Raw genomic sequence first — 22,831 nt, forward strand, 5'->3', positions numbered from 1 at the left:
TAAACATTTATCTCTCAGAAATACAGTTTGTTAAATAAGATATTTTTGCCTCTAGTATTTCCTTAGTGAAAGCATTCTATAATTAAGTCTTAAATTAAATTAAAAAGTAGGAAGTAAAACTGGCAATAACAATAAAACTAAAAAAATATAAAAAATAAGCAATCTGATTCTCATATTCATCACATTTTCAGCCCAGTCCAGCATCGTCATCACGGTGAACCAGGGCGTCAGGGGCGGTAAGGTCACCGAACTGAAGAAGACAGTGGACACGGCCGTTCAGAGCTGCCCGACAGTACAGCAGGTGTTTGTTGCCATGAGAACAGAGAATCCAGTCGCTATGACAGCCAAGGACGTAGCCATGGAGGAGGTGAGGGAGCACAGAGCTGATTAGGACTTGATTAAGATATTAATGCCAACAGCAAAGGGCTGTAGCTGCACTCTGTCACCTTTCCCTGCATAAATAAAGATTTAAAAATATTTATTATGAGCAAAAATGCATTTTACTTTTTACCATGTTTCAACATTTATGAAGTTTCCTCTATTTCAGTCCTTTTACTCTGCTGCAGTTAAAATGTGTGACTTTTAAGAATAATCAGGGCTTGACAGTAACAGTTGAAAGGATGTAGATTTTGTTTAAACTTTGGGAGAGAAGCATATGAAACGGGGCTTTTTGAGCCATTCGCCAGGAAATTTTGTGCATTACACACCTGCATTCTGGTGAATCATTATGCATCAGTTTGTGAGTTTTCTGCATAATTTTATGGCGTAAATGTCTTAATTTTTGTAGAAAAAAAGTCCTCTACTGCTTAATTGGGGGAAAAAATGCACATGTGCCTCAGTATGTCAACCACTTTTAAAAGTTAGTGTTAAGCCCTGTCTTTATTAATTGTGTCATGCAGGAGATGCTGAAGGAGGACGTGGTGTGTGAGCCAGCTGCCATGCACAGTGAGGACGTCTTGTTCCTGCTTTATACATCAGGCAGCACAGGGAAGCCCAAAGGACTCGTCCACACTCAGGCCGGATACCTGCTGTTTGCTGCACTCACACACAGGGTAAACATCAACCACAGCTGCTTTATCACACGTGTAAGCGAGAAATGTTATTTTATTATCATGACCTTGGACCAATTTTTTTCACAGTATCCTTCGAGTTGATACATGTAAAAGTATCCAGCCATTCGAGTTTTCACACTTTTTGCAGAATATAGTGTCAGTTTCTCTGTGACACTCTGCTATAGTACATAGATTTTATACAGCTGGTGCTGCCCGCTTCAAAAACTGTTCTTTGATAAGTTTTAGGTAATCATGTTAAAGTTGACACCATTAAAGATAAAGAGGCTGGCTCAAAAAAACAGAGTAAATTCCCATCGTATCCCATGTTAAAATGCCTTTACAGCGTAACTGAACATGTTTGCAGCCTGGTACAAAAAAACAGTTTATATTTCTCTTGCTAATTTCAGAATTCCACCGTTAATTTCAGCTGTACATGGGGTGATTTTATTTTTTAAACTCACTCATTTAAATTTTATTAAGGCTAAAATTATGCAATTTTAAGGGGCAGGCTGCTTGAGTGTCAAGTGTGTCCTTGGCTCCTCCAATCACTCCTCAACAGCTCCAGTGTCTCATCCAAATATGGTCACTTTTTGCTCCAAAAATTTAAGATGCTGACTGCTAAAATGTCAAATTCTAGGCATTAAAACAAGAGTCCACAAAGCAATGGGTGACGTCACGGAAGCTACGTACATTATTTATCATAGTCTTATGTTATTAACATATTGTTTAAACGCACCAAGTAATAAAATACATCACATCTTCCTCGTAGCATATCCATATTGTTTCCACATTTCAACTTACAGGTTTGCGGAGCTCTACACTCGTCCCATTTAGGTCCCTGCTCGTTTATTTAGTGCCGTTGCTGCACTACATTGGGATATATCAGGGATTCTTGAGCACTTAGACGTTCCACAGGCTGACTTCATTTTTCATTTTCATGTTCATTTTTTCCCATCATTAGGCCTAAATGTGATCTATGATTTAGCGTCTGGCAGATTTTAGAAGCGATCTCAGCCTGATCACAGTATGGTGTTCTAGTTTTAGTATGAGGTATTTTTCTAAAGTTGTTAATTTGTGTAAATGTTTAAGAAGTATTAATAACTGCTCATATCTTAAATGTGATATTTAGGAGTATAAAAGGAAACAGAACACCATATCTCCTGTTTTTTTACTTGATTGTCCCATCAATCCTTCCTCCCATCACCAGTATGTCTTCAGCTACCATGACGGAGATGTGTTCGGCTGTGTGGCAGATATTGGGTGGATAACAGGACACAGTTACAGTGTCTATGGGCCTCTGGCCAATGGAGGAACCACCGTCCTGTTTGAGAGCACTCCCCTTTACCCCGACCCAGGTATGAAAGTCAGCAGATTATGAATGTATCAAACTGGTCATTAATTAAATTTGATTTTTATCAGGGAGGTCATGCATAGTTCAGGATTCAAAAGATAACTGCATAAATCACTTCACATAAAAATAAATTATGAACACACAATGATACAAACACCACTCAGTTGAGTGTCCCAATTCATGTCTCAACAAAGCTTTTCTTCTGTTTGTTGCTCTCCCTTTTTATTTTACTATAAAGAAACTGTGAACATCTTAACAAATGAACAAAGATGTCACACTCACTTATTTATCCATAAGGATCCACCTACAACACAACGTCTTGGTAGTCCCGTAGAGGTGGCAATTCAGCAAGAAATCTTCTGACGCTGGAGCATCAGGTTGTAACCACTTCCTAATCGGTCGTTAATCTCATGATAAAAAGAAATCTTTCTTCCAGTTAATCATATAAACGCCCAAGAGTATTTTTGTTAGCTCTTTAAAGACATTTTTAGGAGGATGATAATCTTAAATTTTATGTGTCCGTGTAAAGAGTGTTGGCAGACTTCCTCTGAGTGTTTGTGTCCACTGCCAAGGGCTCTGCATGCCCATGTCTTTGTCTATGAATAACTGTTTACAGTTGAACTTGAACTTGGCCATACCTTCCACACTAAAATTAGGACTCCTGTATACACACCAGTCAGGGCACAGTCGTGTTGTGTGTCAGCACACACACCTTGTTATTGTCAAGGAGAAACAAGAACTCTATAAGGATTACATGTGTTTTGTAGTTTTAGTTCTGTGGCTGCTGCTTTATCCTCATCTCTATTTTCTCTTTCTTTATTTCAGCATCTTCTTGACACAATGTCTTTTTGGACTTTGCTAACGTAGCCATGTTTTGTTGTTTACAGGAAGGTACTGGGAGATGGTTCAGAGACTTAAAATAAACCAGTTTTATGGGGCCCCCACAGCGATCCGCCTGCTGCTCAAATACGGAGACCAGTGGGTGCACAAATACGACCGCTCCTCCCTCAAAACTCTCGGCTCTGGTATGCCAAATATGACACAGAAATGCTATCATGGACACAAGGGCTTAATATAAAGGGAAACTTAGTTTTTTTGGAGTTGGGTTTTCAATTTTGTGCCGTGATGGCCATCTCTGCTTTTTAGTAAACATTTTACAGCAACATTAAGAGAATAAAAGTCCAACAACTAACACAAGCGATCAGGTAATTCAACCAAATAATATGCATTGATTTTGCTGTTAAAGCAAATGTGAATTTTAAAATTATTTCCCAAACTATCCGTTGTAAAAATCTGCACAACATATAATCTGTAGAAGTACTTCCCAGTTTTATTTCGACCTATCATACCCAACTCATGTTTGCATAAACATTGCTTTTAAATAGCATGTAGGGTATGAAATGGACCAATCTGACTCTTACTTGAAAATCATTTGGTTGACATAATTGTGTTGAGATGGATTTTAACAAGAAAAAAATTACGATAACCAATATTATGGCCACAAACAGAACTTTTAAAGATTTTTTTTCTCTGGAAGTTTACTGGATGTTTCAATGCATGTGCTAATTATTTGAACTTGAAAATGAAAAAAATCCTAAAAGCCGATGTAACAAAGGGTTTCCCGTGCTGCATTCCTCATAGTACATTGTGTTGTTTTTGGGATCTGATGGTTAATATACGTAAGGCTGAGATGTAATTACATCCCGCTCACTATCACAGCTGTAGTCCTACTTTGTAGTGACTGTTTAACATAAATTGTCCCTTTTTACTTTGAAGGGTTAGCATGAATTGACTTAATTTGTCCAACCTGTCATGTAAACTTGCCGGCACTTATTCACACGGTATGTACACACACAGAGTGCAAAGTCGGGGGGCGTCACTCTGATGGTCAGTTTTTATGTCGTGTACTTACAACACAAATATCCCTTACCTATGAGTGCGCACGAGTGACATATTCAAAGTGCATAGAAAGTCGAGACTGGCTGGTATGTCAGAATGCCATAGTAAATCCCAAGATACTAGAAGATCACATACAACACACACACATACACACACATACACACACACACACACACACACACACACACACACACACACACACACACACACACACACACACACACACACACCTGTTCCCTTTAATCATGACACATTAAAACCAAAGCTTAACATAAAGAATGCAGATCCTCCTATCTAACAGACAAACAGACAGCTTTATTACACTTTTTTCTTCAGTGCATGAATGCACATTTTCTTGCAAAAGATGTATCGAAAATGCCTTGGACTGAAATAAGCGTGCAATATATCATTCAGTAATTATCTGGTTTAATTTGTCCTTGTCTGTGTGCAGTGGGCGAGCCCATCAACACTGAAGCGTGGGAGTGGTACCACAGAGTGGTCGGGGATGGACGCTGCCCTGTGGTGGACACCTGGTGGCAAACAGGTAACTGAAAATACATTAAAGTATTGCATGTCAACAGGAACATATTTAAACCCCACAGACAAAGATTTCTTTGTGTAACAGTCTCAACAGCAATGGAAGAAGTTTTTTGATCAAAAGATGAACATTCATTAATGACAATTTTTAAAATAAGTTGGATAATTTGTTGAGTGCAAATTGTGTTAATTGTGTTAATAATTCTGTCAATTTAAATTTATCATGCTTACATTGAATTTGGTTTTGTCTGATGTGGTAGGATGTGTTCCATAGCTTTTTAGGGCAGTAAAGTTCATGAACTCTTCCTCGAGCACAGCCACGTCTTAAAGGGGAGGGCAGTCTACTCTGTCCCTCCAACAGTAACACTGTTACATTACAGTATGTGGGTGTACACACACACACACACACACACACACACACACACAAACACACATGCATAAGGCGAGGGAAAGTTTCCATTCCCTCTTGGCTCCAAACCAGATGTTTTTCTCTCAGTCGAACATCTGTTTTTTAGGAGTAGAGGCATGTACTAAATCTAAACTTCACCTTTTTTTCTCTTAATAATGAATAATAGTAAGTCAACTTTAACACCACTGACAAGATGCAACTGGAAATAATTTCAACCCTTTTTAAAAATTTTTTGTTTTTATTTTATGTCAAAATGAATGCAGATGCTATGACTGTAGCTGCTAAAAGAGCCATATTGCAAACTGGGTCACGTTCATCTGTAAAGCTATAGTCGGTGCACTTCCCATCATCAAATGAGTCTCTGTAGTGCAGTTTGTACCTGCCTGTACCTGACCTCTGCCTAAACGCATGACGAGTATAAATTCAGTCTTCAGTTTGTCTCTATATTGAACACATGTAAATAGAAAATAAAATAGTTTGTAAAAAAATACAATGTTTGAAAAATTATGAAGTCAAACATTATTTAGTCATCTTGATAATACCTACCTGTCTCGATGATTATAGTACAATGCAATGGAGTGAAATATAATCTATATACTTATATGTATAATTTTCTTGTGATTCTTTTTGTTTATTTTATTTTGATTTATTTTAAAAATAATCTCTCTTATTTTATTTAAATGACTGTATGTAAGAGGGCAAATAGGGAGAGAAGCATAAATATGATCATGGTCAGTCCTTTCAGTTTATTTTCTTTTTATCTGTAGTAGTGAATTTTATGATGATTTGGGATTATTTTTATGTTTTTAATTATTTTTTGTTTGTTTATTTAGTTTTATTTTAAATGAAAGAAGATATATATGAGAAGATAAAGTATTTGATGGATATTAATTCCTTGTTACAATAAAAAGAGAATAAAAATAGAAACTATAAACTGTACACAATCTAAATTGTAGCAGAGTACAACACGGTGACAGTATAATTACAGTAATTGCACTAGGTGTGACACAACATACTTGTCCTTAATCAATAGTAACCTCTGATGTCACTGCATAATACAACTATTTCTCTACTAAAGTAGCTTATGTTGGGATATAATGACAACATGTTTGAAATCAGCTGTTTTCGCTAAGAAAATTAATTTAGTGGATGAACACAGGACCCAACTGACACTGTGTTTCATCCTCAATCCCTCCAAATTAGATTGAGTGATGACCAAATGGACCAAAGCTGCATTAATTACCATACAAATGGCAAAAATCCATAATTAATGGGTGATAATTGAACATCAGAGCATCATGAGCTTGAGAATTACAGACACAGATATGACCTAAATACCCTACTTCAGTAAAAAGGATTATATTATGTTATTTTCCTGGTCCAGTGTTTTCAATTAGGAGTAAGTGGCATTATTCATAAATGCCATTTGGTTGATCTTAGAGCAAGTAGCCTGTTTAGAGAGAAAATTAGATTTTTATCCACTATTGGCATACGGCCTCCATGTTGGCTAATACTGGCTACTAGAGGTGGGGGGATACATAGGGACATAACATCTTTAAAGGAAACTATATCTGGATTTGTTTTTTGGAATATTGTTTTACAACTTTTTGAGGCAAACTTAAGTATATGACTTTTATGGCATCACAGTAGCTTTTTATTACCGTCTTAACAATGTCAAATTTTGACTTTTTTGCCATACTATAGCCTTGCTTTTTATCGTCATTTTTTTACACAAATTCGGTGTTTGGGACGGTTTTTGCAACATTTTATGCTATGGCGTGTCTCAGCACGCTATTTTATGCTGTTTTGAGGTGTTTTCAGCTATTTTTGGGACATGTCATATTTTGACATTTTTGCCATACTATAGCCTTGCTTCTTTGGTCATTTTTTCGACATGGTAAATTCTGGTGTTTTTGGCAGTTTTTGCAACATTTAATGCTATGGCGTGTCTCAACAGGGTAGTTTTTGCTGTTTTGTGGTGTTTTAATCTAGTTTTGGGATATGTCATATTTTGACATTTTTGCCATACTATAGCCTTGCTTCTTTGGTCATTTTTTCGACGTGCTAAATTATGCTGTTTTTAGCGTTTTTTGCAATATTCTTTGCTATGGCGTGTCTCAGCACGCTATTTTATGCTGTTTTGAGGTGTTTTCATCTATTTTTGGGATATGTCATATTTTGACATTTTTGCCATACTATAGCCTTGCTTTTTTGGTCATTTTTTCGACGTGCTAAATTATGCTGTTTTTAGCGGTTTTTGCAATATTGTTTGCTATGGCGTGTCTCAGCACGCTATTTTATGCTGTTTTGCTGTGTTTTAAGCTAGTTTTGGGATATGTCATTTTGTGACAATTTTGCCATACTATAGCCTTGCTTCTTTGGTCATTTTTTCGACGTGCTAAATTCTGGTGTTTTTGGCGGTTTTTGCAATATTTAATGCTATGGTGTGTCTCAGCACGCTATTTTATGCTGTTTTGAGGTGTTTTCATCTATTTTTGGGATATGTCATATTTTGACATTTTTGCCATACTATAGCCTTGCTTCTTTGGTCATTTTTTCGACGTGCTAAATTCTGGTGTTTTTGGCGGTTTTTGCAATATTTAATGCTATGGTGTGTCTCAGCACGCTATTTTATGCTGTTTTGAGGTGTTTTCATCTATTTTTGGGATATGTCATATTTTGACATTTTTGCCATACTATAGCCTTGCTTTCCTTGTCATCTTTTTCGACGTGCTAAATTCTGGTGTTTTTGGCGGTTTTTGCAATATTTAATGCTATGGTGTGTCTCAGCACGCTATTTTATGCTGTTTTGAGGTGTTTTCATCTATTTTTGGGATATGTCATATTTTGACATTTTTGCCATACTATAGCCTTGCTTTCCTTGTCATCTTTTTCGACGTGCTAAATTCTAGTGTTTTTAGCGGTTTTTGCAACATTTAATGCTATGCCGTGTCTCAGCACGCAATTTTATGCTGTTTTGAGGTGTTTTTAGCTAGTTTTGGGATATGTCATTTTGTGACAATTTTGCCATACTATAGCCTTGTTTCTTTGGTCATTTTTTCGACATGCTAAATTGTGGTGTTTTTGCCGGATTTTCCAACATTTAATGCTATGGCGTGTCTCAGCACGTTATTTTATGCTGTTTTGAGGTGTTTTCAGCTAGTTTTGGGACATGTCATTTTTTGACATTTTTGCCATACTATAGCCTTGCTTCTTTGGTCATTTTTTCGACGTGCTAAATTCTGGTATTTTTGGCGGTTTTTGCAATATTTAATGCTAAGGCTTATCTCAGCACGCTATTTTATGCTGTTTTGAGGTGTTTTCATCTATTTTTGGGATATGTCATATTTTGACATTTTTGCCATACTATAGCCTTGCTTCTTTGGTCATTTTTTCGACATGCTAAATTCTGGTGTTTTTGGTGGTTTTTGCAATATTTAATGCTATGGCGTGTCTCAGCACGCTATTTTATGCTGTTTTGAGGTGTTTTCATCTTTTTTTGGGACATGTCATATTTTGACATTTTTGCCATACTATAGCCTTGCTTCTTTGGTCATTTTTTCGACGTGATAAATTCTGGTGTTTTTGGCGGTTTTTGCAATATTTAATGCTATGGTGTGTCTCAGCACGCTATTTTATGCTGTTTTGAGGTGTTTTCAGCTATTTTTGGGACATGTCATTTTTTGACATTTTTGCCATACTATAGCCTTGCTTCTTTGGTCATTTTTTCAACGTGCTAAATTATGCTAATTTTAGCGGTTTTCGCAGTATTCTGTGCTATGGCGTGTCTCAGCACGCTATTTAATGCTGTTTTGAGGTGTTTTCAGCTATTTTTGGGACATGTCATATTTTGACATTTTTGCCATACTATAGCCTTGCTTCTTTGGTCATTTTTTCAACATGCTAAATTCTGATGTTTTTGGTGGTTTTTGCAATGTTTAATGCTATGGCGTGTCTCAGCACGCTATTTTATGCTGTTTTGAGGTGTTTTCAGCAATTTTTGGGATATGTCATATTTTGACATTTTTGCCATACTATAGCCTTGCTTCTTTGGTCATTTTTTCGACATGCTAAATTATGTCGTTTTTAGTGGTTTTTGCAACATTTAATGCTATGGCGTGTCTCAGCACGTTATTTTATGCTGTTTTGAGGTGTTTTCAGCTAGTTTTGGGACATGTCATTTTTTGACATTTTTGCCATACTATAGCCTTGCTTCTTTGGTCATTTTTTCGACGTGCTAAATTCTGGTATTTTTGGCGGTTTTTGCAATATTTAATGCTAAGGCTTATCTCAGCACGCTATTTTATGCTGTTTTGAGGTGTTTTCATCTATTTTTGGGATATGTCATATTTTGACATTTTTGCCATACTATAGCCTTGCTTCTTTGGTCATTTTTTCAACATGCTAAATTCTGATGTTTTTGGTGGTTTTTGCAATATTTAATGCTATGGCGTGTCTCAGCACGCTATTTTATGCTGTTTTGAGGTGTTTTCAGCTATTTTTGGGACATGTCATATTTTGACATTTTTGCCATACTATAGCCTTGCTTCTTTGGTCATTTTTTCGACGTGATAAATTCTGGTGTTTTTGGCGGTTTTTGCAATATTTAATGCTATGGTGTGTCTCAGCACGCTATTTTATGCTGTTTTGAGGTGTTTTCATCTATTTTTGGGATATGTCATATTTTGACATTTTTGCCATACTATAGCCTTGCTTCTTTGGTCATTTTTTCGACGTGCTAAATTATGTCGTTTTTGGCGGTTTTTGCAATATTTAATGCTATGGCGTGTCTCAGCACGCTATTTTATGCTGTTTTGAGGTGTTTTCAGCTATTTTTGGGACATGTCATATTTTGACATTTTTGCCATACTATAGCCTTGCTTCTTTGGTCATTTTTTCGACATGCTAAATTCTGGTGTTTTTGGCGGTTTTTGCAATATTTAATCCTATGGCGTGTCTCAGCACGCTATTTAATGCAGTTTTGAGGTGTTTTCAGCTATTTTTGGGACATGTCATTTTTTGACATTTTTGCCATACTATAGCCTTGCTTCTTTGGTCATTTTTTCAACGTGCTAAATTATGCTAATTTTAGCGGTTTTCGCAGTATTCTGTGCTATGGCGTGTCTCAGCACGCTATTTAATGCTGTTTTGAGGTGTTTTCAGCTATTTTTGGGACATGTCATATTTTGACATTTTTGCCATACTATAGCCTTGCTTCTTTGGTCATTTTTTCGACGTATAAATTATGTCGCTTTTGGCGGTTTTACAATATTTAATCCTATGGCGTGTCTCAGCACGCTATTTTATGCTGTTTTGAGGTGTTTTCAGCTATTTTTGGGACATGTCATATTTTGACATTTTTGCCATACTATAGCCTTGCTTCTTTGGTCATTTTTTCGACGTGCTAAATTATGTCGTTTTTGGCGGTTTTTACAATATTTAATCCTATGGCGTGTCTCAGCACGCTATTTTATGCGGTTTTGAGGTGTTTTCAGCTATTTTTGGGATATGTCATATTTTGACATTTTTGCCATACTATAGCCTTGCTTCTTTGGTCATTTTTTCGACGTGATAAATTCTGGTGTTTTTGGCGGTTTTTGCAACATTTAATGCTATGGCGTGTCTCAGCACGCAATTTTATGCTGTTTTGAGGTGTTTTCATCTATTTTTGGGATATGTCATATTTTGACATTTTTGCCATACTATAGCCTTGCTTCTTTGGTCATTTTTTCGACGTGCTAAATTCTGGTATTTTTGGCGGTTTTTGCAATATTTAATGCTAAGGCTTATCTCAGCACGCTATTTTATGCTGTTTTGAGGTGTTTTCATCTATTTTTGGGATATGTCATATTTTGACATTTTTGCCATACTATAGCCTTGCTTCTTTGGTCATTTTTTCGACATGCTAAATTCTGGTATTTTTGGCGGTTTTTGCAATATTTAATGCTATGGCGTGTCTCAGCACACTATTTTATGCTGTTTTGAGGTGTTTTCATCTATTTTTGGGACATGTCATATTTTGACATTTTTGCCATACTATAGCCTTGCTTCTTTGGTCATTTTTTCGACGTGCTAAATTATGGTGTTTTTGGCGGTTTTTGCAATGTTTAATGCTATGGCGTGTCTCAGCACGCTATTTTATGCTGTTTTGAGGTGTTTTCAGCAATTTTTGGGATATGTCATATTTTGACATTTTTGCCATACTATAGCCTTGCTTCTTTGGTCATTTTTTCGACATGCTAAATTATGTCGTTTTTAGTGGTTTTTGCAACATTTAATGCTATGGCGTGTCTCAGCACTCAATTTTATGCTGTTTAGAGGTGTTTTCAGCTCGTTTTGGGATATGTCATTTTTTGACATTTTTGCCATACTATAGCCTTGCTTCTTTGGTCATTTTTTCGACGTGCTAAATTATGCTAATTTTAGCGGTTTTTTCAGTATTCTGTGCTATGGCGTGTCTCAGCACGCTATTTAATGCTGTTTTCAGGTGTTTTCAGCAATTTGTGGGACATGTCATATTTTGACATTTTTGCCATACTATAGCCTTGCTTCTTTGGTCATTTTTTCGACGTGCTAAATTCTGGTGTTTTTGGCGGTTTTTGCAATATTTAATGCTATGGCGTGTCTCAGCACGCAATTTTATGCTGTTTTGAGGTGTTTTCAGCTATTTTTGGGACATGTCATATTTTGACATTTTTGCCATACTATAGCCTTGCTTCTTTGGTCATTTTTTCGACGTGCTAAATTATGTCGTTTTTTGTGTTTTTTGCAATATTCTATGCTATGGCGTGTCTCAGCACGCTATTTTATGCTATTTAAAGGTGTTTTCATCTATTTTTGGGATATGTCATATTTTGACATTTTTGCCATACTATAGCCTTGCTTCTTTGGTCATTTTTTCGACGTGCTAAATTCTGGTGTTTTTGGCGGTTTTTGCAATATTTAATGCTATGGCATATCTCAGCATGCTATTTTATGCTGTTTTGAGGTGTTTTCAGCTATTTTTGGGACATGTCATATTTTGACATTTTTGCCATACTATAGCCTTGCTTCTTTGGTCATTTTTTCGACGTGCTAAATTATGTCGTTTTTGGCGGTTTTTGCAATATTTAATGCTATGGCGTGTCTAAGCACGCTATTTTATGCTGTTTTGAGGTGTTTTCATCTATTTTTGGGACATGTCATATTTTGACATTTTTGCCATACTATAGCCTTGCTTCTTTGGTCATTTTTTCGACATGCTAAATTATGCTAATTTTAGCGGTTTTTGCAACATTTAATGCTATGGCGTTTCTCAGCATGCAATTTTATGCTGTTTTGAGGTGTTTTCAGCTATTTTTGGGACATGTCATATTTTGACATTTTTGCCATACTATAGCCTTGCTTCTTTGGTCATTTTTTCGACGTGCTAAATTCTGGTGTTTTTAGCGGTTTTTGCAACATTTAATGCTATGGCGTGTCTCAGCACGCTATTTTATGCTGTTTTGAGGTGTTTTCAGCTATTTTTGGGACATGTCATATTTTGACATTTTTGCCATACTATAGCCTTGCTTCTTTGGTCATTTTTTCGACGTGCTAAATTACACTAATTTTAGCGGTTTTGCAACATTTAATGCTATGGCATGTCTCAGCACGCTATTTTATGCTGTTTTGAGGTGTTTTCAGCTATTTTTGGGACATGTCATATTTTGACATTTTTGCCATACTATAGCCTTGCTTCTTTGGTCATTTTTTTGACATGCTAAATTATGTCGTTTTTAGCAGTTTTTGCAACATTTAATGCTATGGCGTGTCTCAGCACGCTATTTTATGCTGTTTTGAGGTGTTTTCAGCTATATTTGGGACATGTCATATTTTGACATTTTTGCCATACTATAGCCTTGCTTCTTTGGTCATTTTTTCGACATGCTAAATTATGCTAATTTTAGCGGTTTTTGCAACATTTAATGCTATGGCGTTTCTCAGCATGCAATTTTATGCTGTTTTGAGGTGTTTTCAGCTATTTTTGGGACATGTCATATTTTGACATTTTTGCCATACTATAGCCTTGCTTCTTTGGTCATTTTTTCGACGTGCTAAATTATGTCGTTATTAGCGGTTTTTGCAACATTTAATGCTATGGCGTGTCTCAGCACGCTATTTTATGCTGTTTTGAGGTGTTTTCATCTTTTTTTGGGACATGTCATATTTTGACATTTTTGCCATACTATAGCCTTGCTTCTTTGGTCATTTTTTCGACGTGATAAATTCTGGTGTTTTTGGCGGTTTTTGCAATATTTAATGCTATGGTGTGTCTCAGCACGCTATTTTATGCTGTTTTGAGGTGTTTTCATCTATTTTTGGGATATGTCATATTTTGACATTTTTGCCATACTATAGCCTTGCTTCTTTGGTCATTTTTTCGACATGCTAAATTATGTCGTTTTTGGCGGTTTTTGCAATATTTAATGCTATGGCGTGTCTCAGCACGCTATTTTATGCTTTTTTGAGGTGTTTTCAGCTATTTTTGGGACATGTCATATTTTGACATTTTTGCCATACTATAGCCTTGCTTCTTTGGTCATTTTTTCAACGTGCTAAATTATGCTAATTTTAGCGGTTTTCGCAGTATTCTGTGCTATGGCGTGTCTCAGCACGCTATTTAATGCTGTTTTGAGGTGTTTTCAGCTATTTTTGGGACATGTCATATTTTGACATTTTTGCCATACTATAGCCTTGCTTCTTTGGTCATTTTTTCGACGTGCGAAATTATGTCGTTTTTGGCGGTGTTTGCAATATTTAATCCTATGGCGTGTCTCAGCACGCTATTTTATGCGGTTTTGAGGTGTTTTCAGCTATTTTTGGGATATGTCATATTTTGACATTTTTGCCATACTATAGCCTTGCTTCTTTGGTCATTTTTTCGACATGCTAAATTCTGGTGTTTTTGGCGGTTTTTGCAATATTTAATGCTATGGCGTGTCTCAGCACGCTATTTTATGCTGTTTTGAGGTGTTTTCATCTATTTTTGGGACATGTCATATTTTGACATTTTTGCCATACTATAGCCTTGCTTCTTTGGTCATTTTTTCGACGTGATAAATTCTGGTGTTTTTGGCGGTTTTTGCAACATTTAATGCTATGGCGTGTCTCAGCACGCAATTTTATGCTGTTTTGAGGTGTTTTCATCTATTTTTGGGATATGTCATATTTTGACATTTTTGCCATACTATAGCCTTGCTTCTTTGGTCATTTTTTCGACTTGCTAAATTCTGGTATTTTTGGCGGTTTTTGCAATATTTAATGCTAAGGCTTATCTCAGCACGCTATTTTATGCTGTTTTGAGGTGTTTTCATCTATTTTTGGGATATGTCATATTTTGACATTTTTGCCATACTATAGCCTTGCTTCTTTGGTCATTTTTTCGACATGCTAAATTCTGGTGTTTTTGGCGGTTTTTGCAATATTTAATGCTATGGCGTGTCTCAGCACGCTATTTTATGCTGTTTTGAGGTGTTTTCATCTTTTTTTGGGACATGTCATATTTTGACATTTTTGCCATACTATAGCCTTGCTTCTTTGGTCATTTTTTCGACGTGACAAATTCTGGTGTTTTTGGCGGTTTTTGCAATATTTAATGCTATGGCATATCTCAGCATGCTATTTTATGCTGTTTTGAGGTGTTTTCATCTATTTTTGGGACATGTCATATTTTGACATTTTTGCCATACTATAGCCTTGCTTCTTTGGTCATTTTTTCGACGTGCTAAATTATGGTGTTTTTGGCGGTTTTTGCAATGTTTAATGCTATGGCGTGTCTCAGCACGCTATTTTATGCTGTTTTGAGGTGTTTTCAGCAATTTTTGGGATATGTCATATTTTGACATTTTTGCCATACTATAGCCTTGCTTCTTTGGTCATTTTTTCGACATGCTAAATTATGTCGTTTTTAGTGGTTTTTGCAACATTTAATGCTATGGCGTGTCTCAGCACTCAATTTTATGCTGTTTAGAGGTGTTTTCAGCTCGTTTTGGGATATGTCATTTTTTGACATTTTTGCCATACTATAGCCTTGCTTCTTTGGTCATTTTTTCGACGTGCTAAATTATGCTAATTTTAGCGTTTTTTTCAGTATTCTGTGCTATGGCGTGTCTCAGCACGCTATTTAATGCTGTTTTGAGGTGTTTTCAGCTATTTTTGGGACATGTCATATTTTGACATTTTTGCCATACTATAGCCTTGCTTCTTTGGTCATTTTTTCGACGTGCGAAATTATGTCGTTTTTGGCGGTTTTTACAATATTTAATCCTATGGCGTGTCTCAGCACGCTATTTTATGCGGTTTTGAGGTGTTTTCAGCTATTTTTGGGATATGTCATATTTTGACATTTTTGCCATACTATAGCTTTGCTTCTTTGGTCATTTTTCGACATGCTAAATTCTGGTGTTTTTGGCGGTTTTTGCAATATTTAATGCTATGGCGTGTCTCAGCACGCTATTTTATGCTGTTTTGAGGTGTTTTCATCTATTTTTGGGACATGTCATATTTTGACATTTTTGCCATACTATAGCCTTGCTTCTTTGGTCATTTTTTCGACGTGATAAATTCTGGTGTTTTTGGCGGTTTTTGCAACATTTAATGCTATGGCGTGTCTCAGCACGCAATTTTATGCTGTTTTGAGGTGTTTTCATCTATTTTTGGGATATGTCATATTTTGACATTTTTGCCATACTATAGCCTTGCTTCTTTGGTCATTTTTTCGACGTGCTAAATTCTGGTATTTTTGGCGGTTTTTGCAATATTTAATGCTAAGGCTTATCTCAGCACGCTATTTTATGCTGTTTTGAGGTGTTTTCATCTATTTTTGGGATATGTCATATTTTGACATTTTTGCCATACTATAGCCTTGCTTCTTTGGTCATTTTTTCGACATGCTAAATTCTGGTGTTTTTGGCGGTTTTTGCAATATTTAATGCTATGGCGTGTCTCAGCACGCTATTTTATGCTGTTTTGAGGTGTTTTCATCTTTTTTGGGACATGTCATTTTTTGACATTTTTGCCATACTATTGCCTTGCTTCTTTGGTCATTTTTTCGACATGCTAAATTATGGTGTTTTTGGCGGTTTTTGCAATGTTTAATGCTATGGCGTGTCTCAGCACGCTATTTTATGCTGTTTTGAGGTGTTTTCAGCAATTTTTGGGATATGTCATATTTTGACATTTTTGCCATACTATAGCCTTGCTTCTTTGGTCATTTTTTCGACATGCTAAATTATGTCGTTTTTAGTGGTTTTTGCAACATTTAATGCTATGGCGTGTCTCAGCACTCAATTTTATGCTGTTTAGAGGTGTTTTCAGCTCGTTTTGGGATATGTCATTTTTTGACATTTTTGCCATACTATAGCCTTGCTTCTTTGGTCATTTTTTCGACGTGCTAAATTATGCTAATTTTAGCGTTTTTTTCAGTATTCTGTGCTATGGCGTGTCTCAGCACGCTATTTAATGCTGTTTTCAGGTGTTTTCAGCAATTTGTGGGACATGTCATATTTTGACATTTTTGCCATACTATAGCCTTGCTTCTTTGGTCATTTTTTCGACGTGCTAAATTCTGGTGTTTTTGGCGGTTTTTGCAATATTTAATGCTATGGCGTGTCTCAGCACGCAATTTTATGCTGTTTTGAGGTGTTTTCAGCTATTTTTGGGACATGTCATATTTTGACATTTTTGCCATACTATAGCCTTGCTTCTTTGGTCATTTTTTCGACGTGCTAAATTATGTCGTTTTTTGTGTTTTTTGCAATATTCTATGCTATGGCGTGTCTCAGCACGCTATTTTATGCTGTTTAAAGGTGTTTTCATCTATTTTTGGGATATGTCATATTTTGACATTTTTGCCATACTATAGCCTTGCTTCTTTGGTCATTTTTTCGACGTGCTAAATTCTGGTGTTTTTGGCGGTTTTTGCAATATTTAATGCTATGGCATATCTCAGCAGGCTATTTTATGCTGGTTTGAGGTGTTTTCAGCTATTTTTGGGACATGTCATATTTTGACATTTTTGCCATACTATAGCCTTGCTTCTTTGGTCATTTTTTCGACGTGCTAAATTATGTAGTTTTTGGCGGTTTTTGCAATATTTAATGCTATGGCGTGTCTAAGCACGCTATTTTATGCTGTTTTGAGGTGTTTTCATCTATTTTTGGGACATGTCATATTTTGACATTTTTGCCATACTATAGCCTTGCTTCTTTGGTCATTTTTTCGACGTACTAAATTATGTCGTTGTTGGTGGTTTTTGCAATATTCTATGCTATGGCGTGTCTCAGCACGCTATTTTATGCTGTTTTGAGGTGTTTTCAGCTATTTTTGGGACATGTCATATTTTGACATTTTTGCCATACTATAGCCTTGCTTCTTTGGTCATTTTTTCGACGTGCTAAATTATGTCGTTATTAGCGGTTTTTGCAACATTCTATGCTATGGCGTGTCTCAGCACGCTATTTTATGCTGTTTTGAGGTGTTTTCAGCTATTTTTGGGACATGTCATATTTTGACATTTTTGCCATACTATAGCCTTGCTTCTTTGGTCATTTTTTCGACATGCTAAATTATGCTAATTTTAGCGGTTTTTGCAACATTTAATGCTATGGCGTTTCTCAGCATGCAATTTTATGCTGTTTTGAGGTGTTTTCAGCTATTTTTGGGACATGTCATATTTTGACATTTTTGCCATACTATAGCCTTGCTTCTTTGGTCATTTTTTCGACGTGCTAAATTCTGGTGTTTTTAGCGGTTTTTGCAACATTTAATGCTATGGCGTGTCTCAGCACGCTATTTTATGCTGTTTTGAGGTGTTTTCAGCTATTTTTGGGACATGTCATATTTTGACATTTTTGCCATACTATAGCCTTGCTTCTTTGGTCATTTTTTCGACGTGCTAAATTACACTAATTTTAGCGGTTTTGCAACATTTAATGCTATGGCATGTCTCAGCACGCTATTTTATGCTGTTTTGAGGTGTTTTCAGCTATTTTTGGGACATGTCATATTTTGACATTTTTGCCATACTATAGCCTTGCTTCTTTGGTCATTTTTTTGACATGCTAAATTATGTCGTTTTTAGCAGTTTTTGCAACATTTAATGCTATGGCGTGTCTCAGCACGCTATTTTATGCTGTTTTGAGGTGTTTTCAGCTATATTTGGGACATGTCATATTTTGACATTTTTGCCATACTATAGCCTTGCTTCTTTGGTCATTTTTTCGACATGCTAAATTATGCTAATTTTAGCGGTTTTTGCAACATTTAATGCTATGGCGTTTCTCAGCATGCAATTTTATGCTGTTTTGAGGTGTTTTCAGCTATTTTTGGGACATGTCATATTTTGACATTTTTGCCATACTATAGCCTTGCTTCTTTGGTCATTTTTTCGACGTGCTAAATTATGTCGTTATTAGCGGTTTTTGCAACATTTAATGCTATGGCGTGTCTCAGCACGCTATTTTATGCTGTTTTGAGGTGTTTTCAGCTATTTTTGGGACATGTCATATTTTGACATTTTTGCCATACTATAGCCTTGCTTCTTTGGTCATTTTTTCGACGTGCTAAATTATGCTAATTTTAGCGGTTTTTGCAACATTTAATGCTATGGCGTGTCTCAGCACGCTATTTTATGCTGTTTTGAGGTGTTTTCAGTTATTTTTGGGACATGTCATATTTTGACATTTTTGCCATACTATAGCCTTGCTTCTTTGGTCATTTTTTCGACGTGCTAAATTCTGGTGTTTTTAGCGGTTTTTGCAACATTTAATGCTATGGCGTGTCTCAGCACGCTATTTTATGCTGTTTTGAGGTGTTTTCAGCTATTTTTGGGACATGTCATATTTTGACATTTTTGCCATACTATAGCCTTGCTTCTTTGGTCATTTTTTCGACGTGCTAAATTATGCTAATTTTAGCGGTTTTGCAACATTTAATGCTATGGCGTGTCTCAGTACGCTATTTTATGCTGTTTTGAGGTGTTTTCAGCTATTTTTGGGACATGTCATATTTTGACATTTTTGCCATACTATAGCCTTGCTTCTTTGGTCATTTTTTCGACGTGCTAAATTATGTCGCTTTTTAGCGGTTTTGCAATATTTAATGCTATGGCGTGTCTCAGCACGCTATTTTATGCTGTTTTGAGGTGTTTTCAGCTATTTTTGGGACATGTCATATTTTGACATTTTTGCCATACTATAGCCTTGCTTCTTTGGTCATTTTTTCGACGTGCTAAATTCTGGTGTTTTTGGCAGTTTTTGCAACATTTAATGCTATGGCGTGTCTCAGCACGCTATTTTATGCTGTTTTGAGGTGTTTTCAGCTCGTTTTGGGATATGTCATTTTTTGATATTTTTGCCATACTATAGCCTTGCTTCTTGGGTCATTTTTTCGACGTGCTACATTATGTCGTTTTTGGCGGTTTTTGCAATATTTAATGCTATGGCGTGTCTTAGCACGCTATTTTATGCTGTTTTGAGGTGTTTTCAGCTATTTTTGGGACATGTCATATTTTGACATTTTTGCCATACTATAGCCTTGCTTCTTTGGTCATTTTTTCGACGTGCTAAATTATGTCGTTTTTAGCTGTTTTTGCAATACTTAATGCTATGGCATATCTCAGCATGCTATTTTATGCTGTTTTGAGGTGTTTTCATCTATTTTTGGGACATGTCATATTTTGACATTTTTGCCATACTATAGCCTTGCTTCTTTGGTCATTTTTTCGACGTGCTAAATTATGGTGTTTTTGGCGGTTTTTGCAATGTTTAATGCTATGGCGTGTCTCAGCACGCTATTTTATGCTGTTTTGAGGTGTTTTCAGCAATTTTGGGACATGTCATATTTTGACATTTTGCCATACTATAGCCTTGCTTCTTTGGTCATTTTTTCGACGTGCTAAATTATGTCGTTTTTAGCTGTTTTTGCAATACTTAATGCTATGGCGTGTCTCAGCACGCAATTTTATGCTGTTTTGAGGTGTTTTCAGCTATTTTTGGGACATGTCATATTTTGACATTTTTGCCATACTATAGCCTTGCTTCTTTGGTCATTTTTTCGACGTGCTAAATTATGTCGTTTTTAGCTGTTTTTGCAATACTTAATGCTATGGCGTGTCTCAGCACGCAATTTTATGCTGTTTTGAGGTGTTTTCATCTGTTTTTGGGATATGTCATATTTTGACATTTTTTCCATACTATAGCCTTGCTTCTTTGGTCATTTTTTCGACTTGCTAAATTCTGGTGTTTTTAGCGGTTTTGCAATATTTAATGCTATGGCGTCTCTCAGCACGCTATTTTAGGCTGTTTTGAGGTGTTTTCAGCTATTTTTGGGATATGTCAAATTTTGACAATTTTCCATACTGTAGCCTTGCTTCTTTGGTCATTTTTTCAACGTGCTAAATTCTGGTGTTTTTGGCGGGTTTTGCAATATTTAATGCTATGGCGTGTCTCAGCACGCTATTTTATGCTGTTTTGAGGTGTTTTCAGTTAGTTTTGGGATATGTCATATTTTGACATTTTTGCCATACTATAGCCTTGCTTCTTTGGTCATTTTTTCGACGTGCTAAATTCTGGTGTTTTTGGCGGTTTTTGCAATATTTAATGCTATGGCGTGTCTCAGCACGCTATTTTATGCTGTTTTGAGGTGTTTTCATCTGTTTTTGGGATATGTCATATTTTGACATTTTTTCCATACTATAGCCTTGCTTCTTTGGTCATTTTTTCGACGTGCTAAATTCTGGTGTTTTTGGCAGTTTTTGCAGTATTCTATGCTATTTCGTATTTCGGCACGCTATTTTATGCTGTTTTAAGGTGTTTTCAGCTGTTTTTGGGACATGTCATATTTTGACATTTTTGCCTTACTATAGCCTTGCTTCTTTTGTCATTTTTTCAACGTGCTAAATTATGCTAATTTTAGCGTTTTTTGCAACATTTAATGCTATGGCGTGTCTCAGCATGCTATTTTATGCTGTTTTGAGGTGTTTTCATCTATTTTTGGGACATGTCATATTTTGACATTTTTGCCATACTATAGCCTTGCTTCTTTTGTCATTTTTTCGACGTGCTAAATTATGCTAATTTTAGCGGTTTTTGCAACATTTAATGCTATGGCGTGTCTCCGCACGCTATTTTATGCTGTTTTGAGGTGTTTTCAGTTAGTTTTGGGACATGTCATATTTTGACATTTTTCCATACTATAGCCTTGCTTCTTTGGTCATTTTTTCGACGTGCTAAATTCTGGTGTTTTTGGCGGTTTTTGCAATATTTAATGCTATGGCGTGTCTCAGCACGCTATTTTATGCTGTTTTGAGGTGTTTTCAGCTATTTTTGGGACATGTCATATTTTGACATTTTTCCATACTATAGCCTTGCTTCTTTGGTCATTTTTTCGACGTGCTAAATTCTGGTGTTTTAGCGGTTTTGCAGTATTCTATGCTATCGTGTGTCTTAGCACGCTATTTTATGCTATTTTGAGGTGTTTTCAGCTATTTTTGGGACATGTCATATTTTGACATTTTGCCATACTATAGCCTTGCTTCTTTGGTCATTTTTTCGACGTGCTAAATTCTGGTGTTTTTGGCGGTTTTTGCAATATTTAATGCTATGGCGTGTCTCAGCACGCTATTTTATGCTGTTTTCAGGTGTTTTCAGCTCGTTTTGGGATATGTCATATTTTGACATTTTTGCCATACTATAGCCTTGCTTCTTTTGTCATTTTTTCGACGTGCTAAATTATGCTAATTTTAGCAGTTTTTGCAACATTTAATGCTATGGCGTGTCTCAGCACGCTATTTTATGCTGTTTTGAGGTGTTTTCAGTTAGTTTTGGGATATGTCATGTTTTGACATTTTTGCCATACTATAGCCTTGCTTCTTTGGTCATTTTTTCGACGTGCTAAATTCTGGCGTTTTTGGCGGTTTTTGCAATATTCTATGCAATGGCGTGTCTCAGCACGCTATTTTATGCTGTTTTGAGGTGTTTTCAGCTAGTTTTGGGATATGTCATATTTTGACATTTTTGCCATACTATAGCTTTGCTTCTTTGGTCATTTTTTCGACGTGCTAAATTATGCTAATTTTAGCGGTTTTTGCAGTATTCTATGCTATGGCGTGTCTCAGCACGCTATTTTATGCTGTTTTGAGGTGTTTTCAGGTATATTTAGGACATTCATATTTTGACATTTTTGCCATACTATAGCCTTGCTCCTTTGGTCATTTTTTCAACGTGCTAAATTATGCTGTTTTTTAGCGATTTTTGCAACATTTAATGCTATGGCGTGTCTCAGCACGCTATTTTATGCTGTTTTCAGGTGTTTTCAGCTATTTTTGGGATATGTCATATTTTGACATTTTTGCCATACTATAGCCTTGCTTCTTTGGTCATTTTTTCAACGTGCTAAATTATGCTAATTTTAGCGGTTCTTGCAACATTTAATGCTATGGCGTGTCTCAGCACGCTATTTTATGCTGTTTTGAGGTGTTTTCAGCTATTTTTGGGACATGTCATATTTTGACATTTTTGCCATACTATAGCCTTGCTTCTTTGGTCATTTTTTCAACGTGCT

The 22,831-nt window shown here is 36.1% G+C and overlaps 1 protein-coding gene across 2 annotated transcripts in view; it reads left to right on the forward strand.

Moving 5' to 3' along the window:
- The window catches only part of LOC121955150 (acetyl-coenzyme A synthetase 2-like, mitochondrial), a 69,259-nt gene that overhangs the window by 26,767 nt on the left and 19,661 nt on the right, over positions 1-22,831 (forward strand). For both annotated transcript variants that reach the window (XM_088089270.1, XM_042502974.2), the window contains 5 exons: positions 192-367; positions 900-1,052; positions 2,260-2,407; positions 3,291-3,428; positions 4,754-4,846. In XM_088089270.1, the coding sequence (XP_087945396.1) occupies positions 192-367; positions 900-1,052; positions 2,260-2,407; positions 3,291-3,428; positions 4,754-4,846 (708 nt within the window). The remainder of the gene's footprint in view (positions 1-191; positions 368-899; positions 1,053-2,259; positions 2,408-3,290; positions 3,429-4,753; positions 4,847-22,831) is intronic.

Source organism: Plectropomus leopardus, chromosome 16 (assembly GCF_026936395.1).
Source record: "Plectropomus leopardus strain MGB_pleo_1.0 chromosome 16, ASM2693639v1, whole genome shotgun sequence".
Classification (NCBI taxonomy): domain Eukaryota; kingdom Metazoa; phylum Chordata; class Actinopteri; order Perciformes; family Serranidae; genus Plectropomus; species Plectropomus leopardus.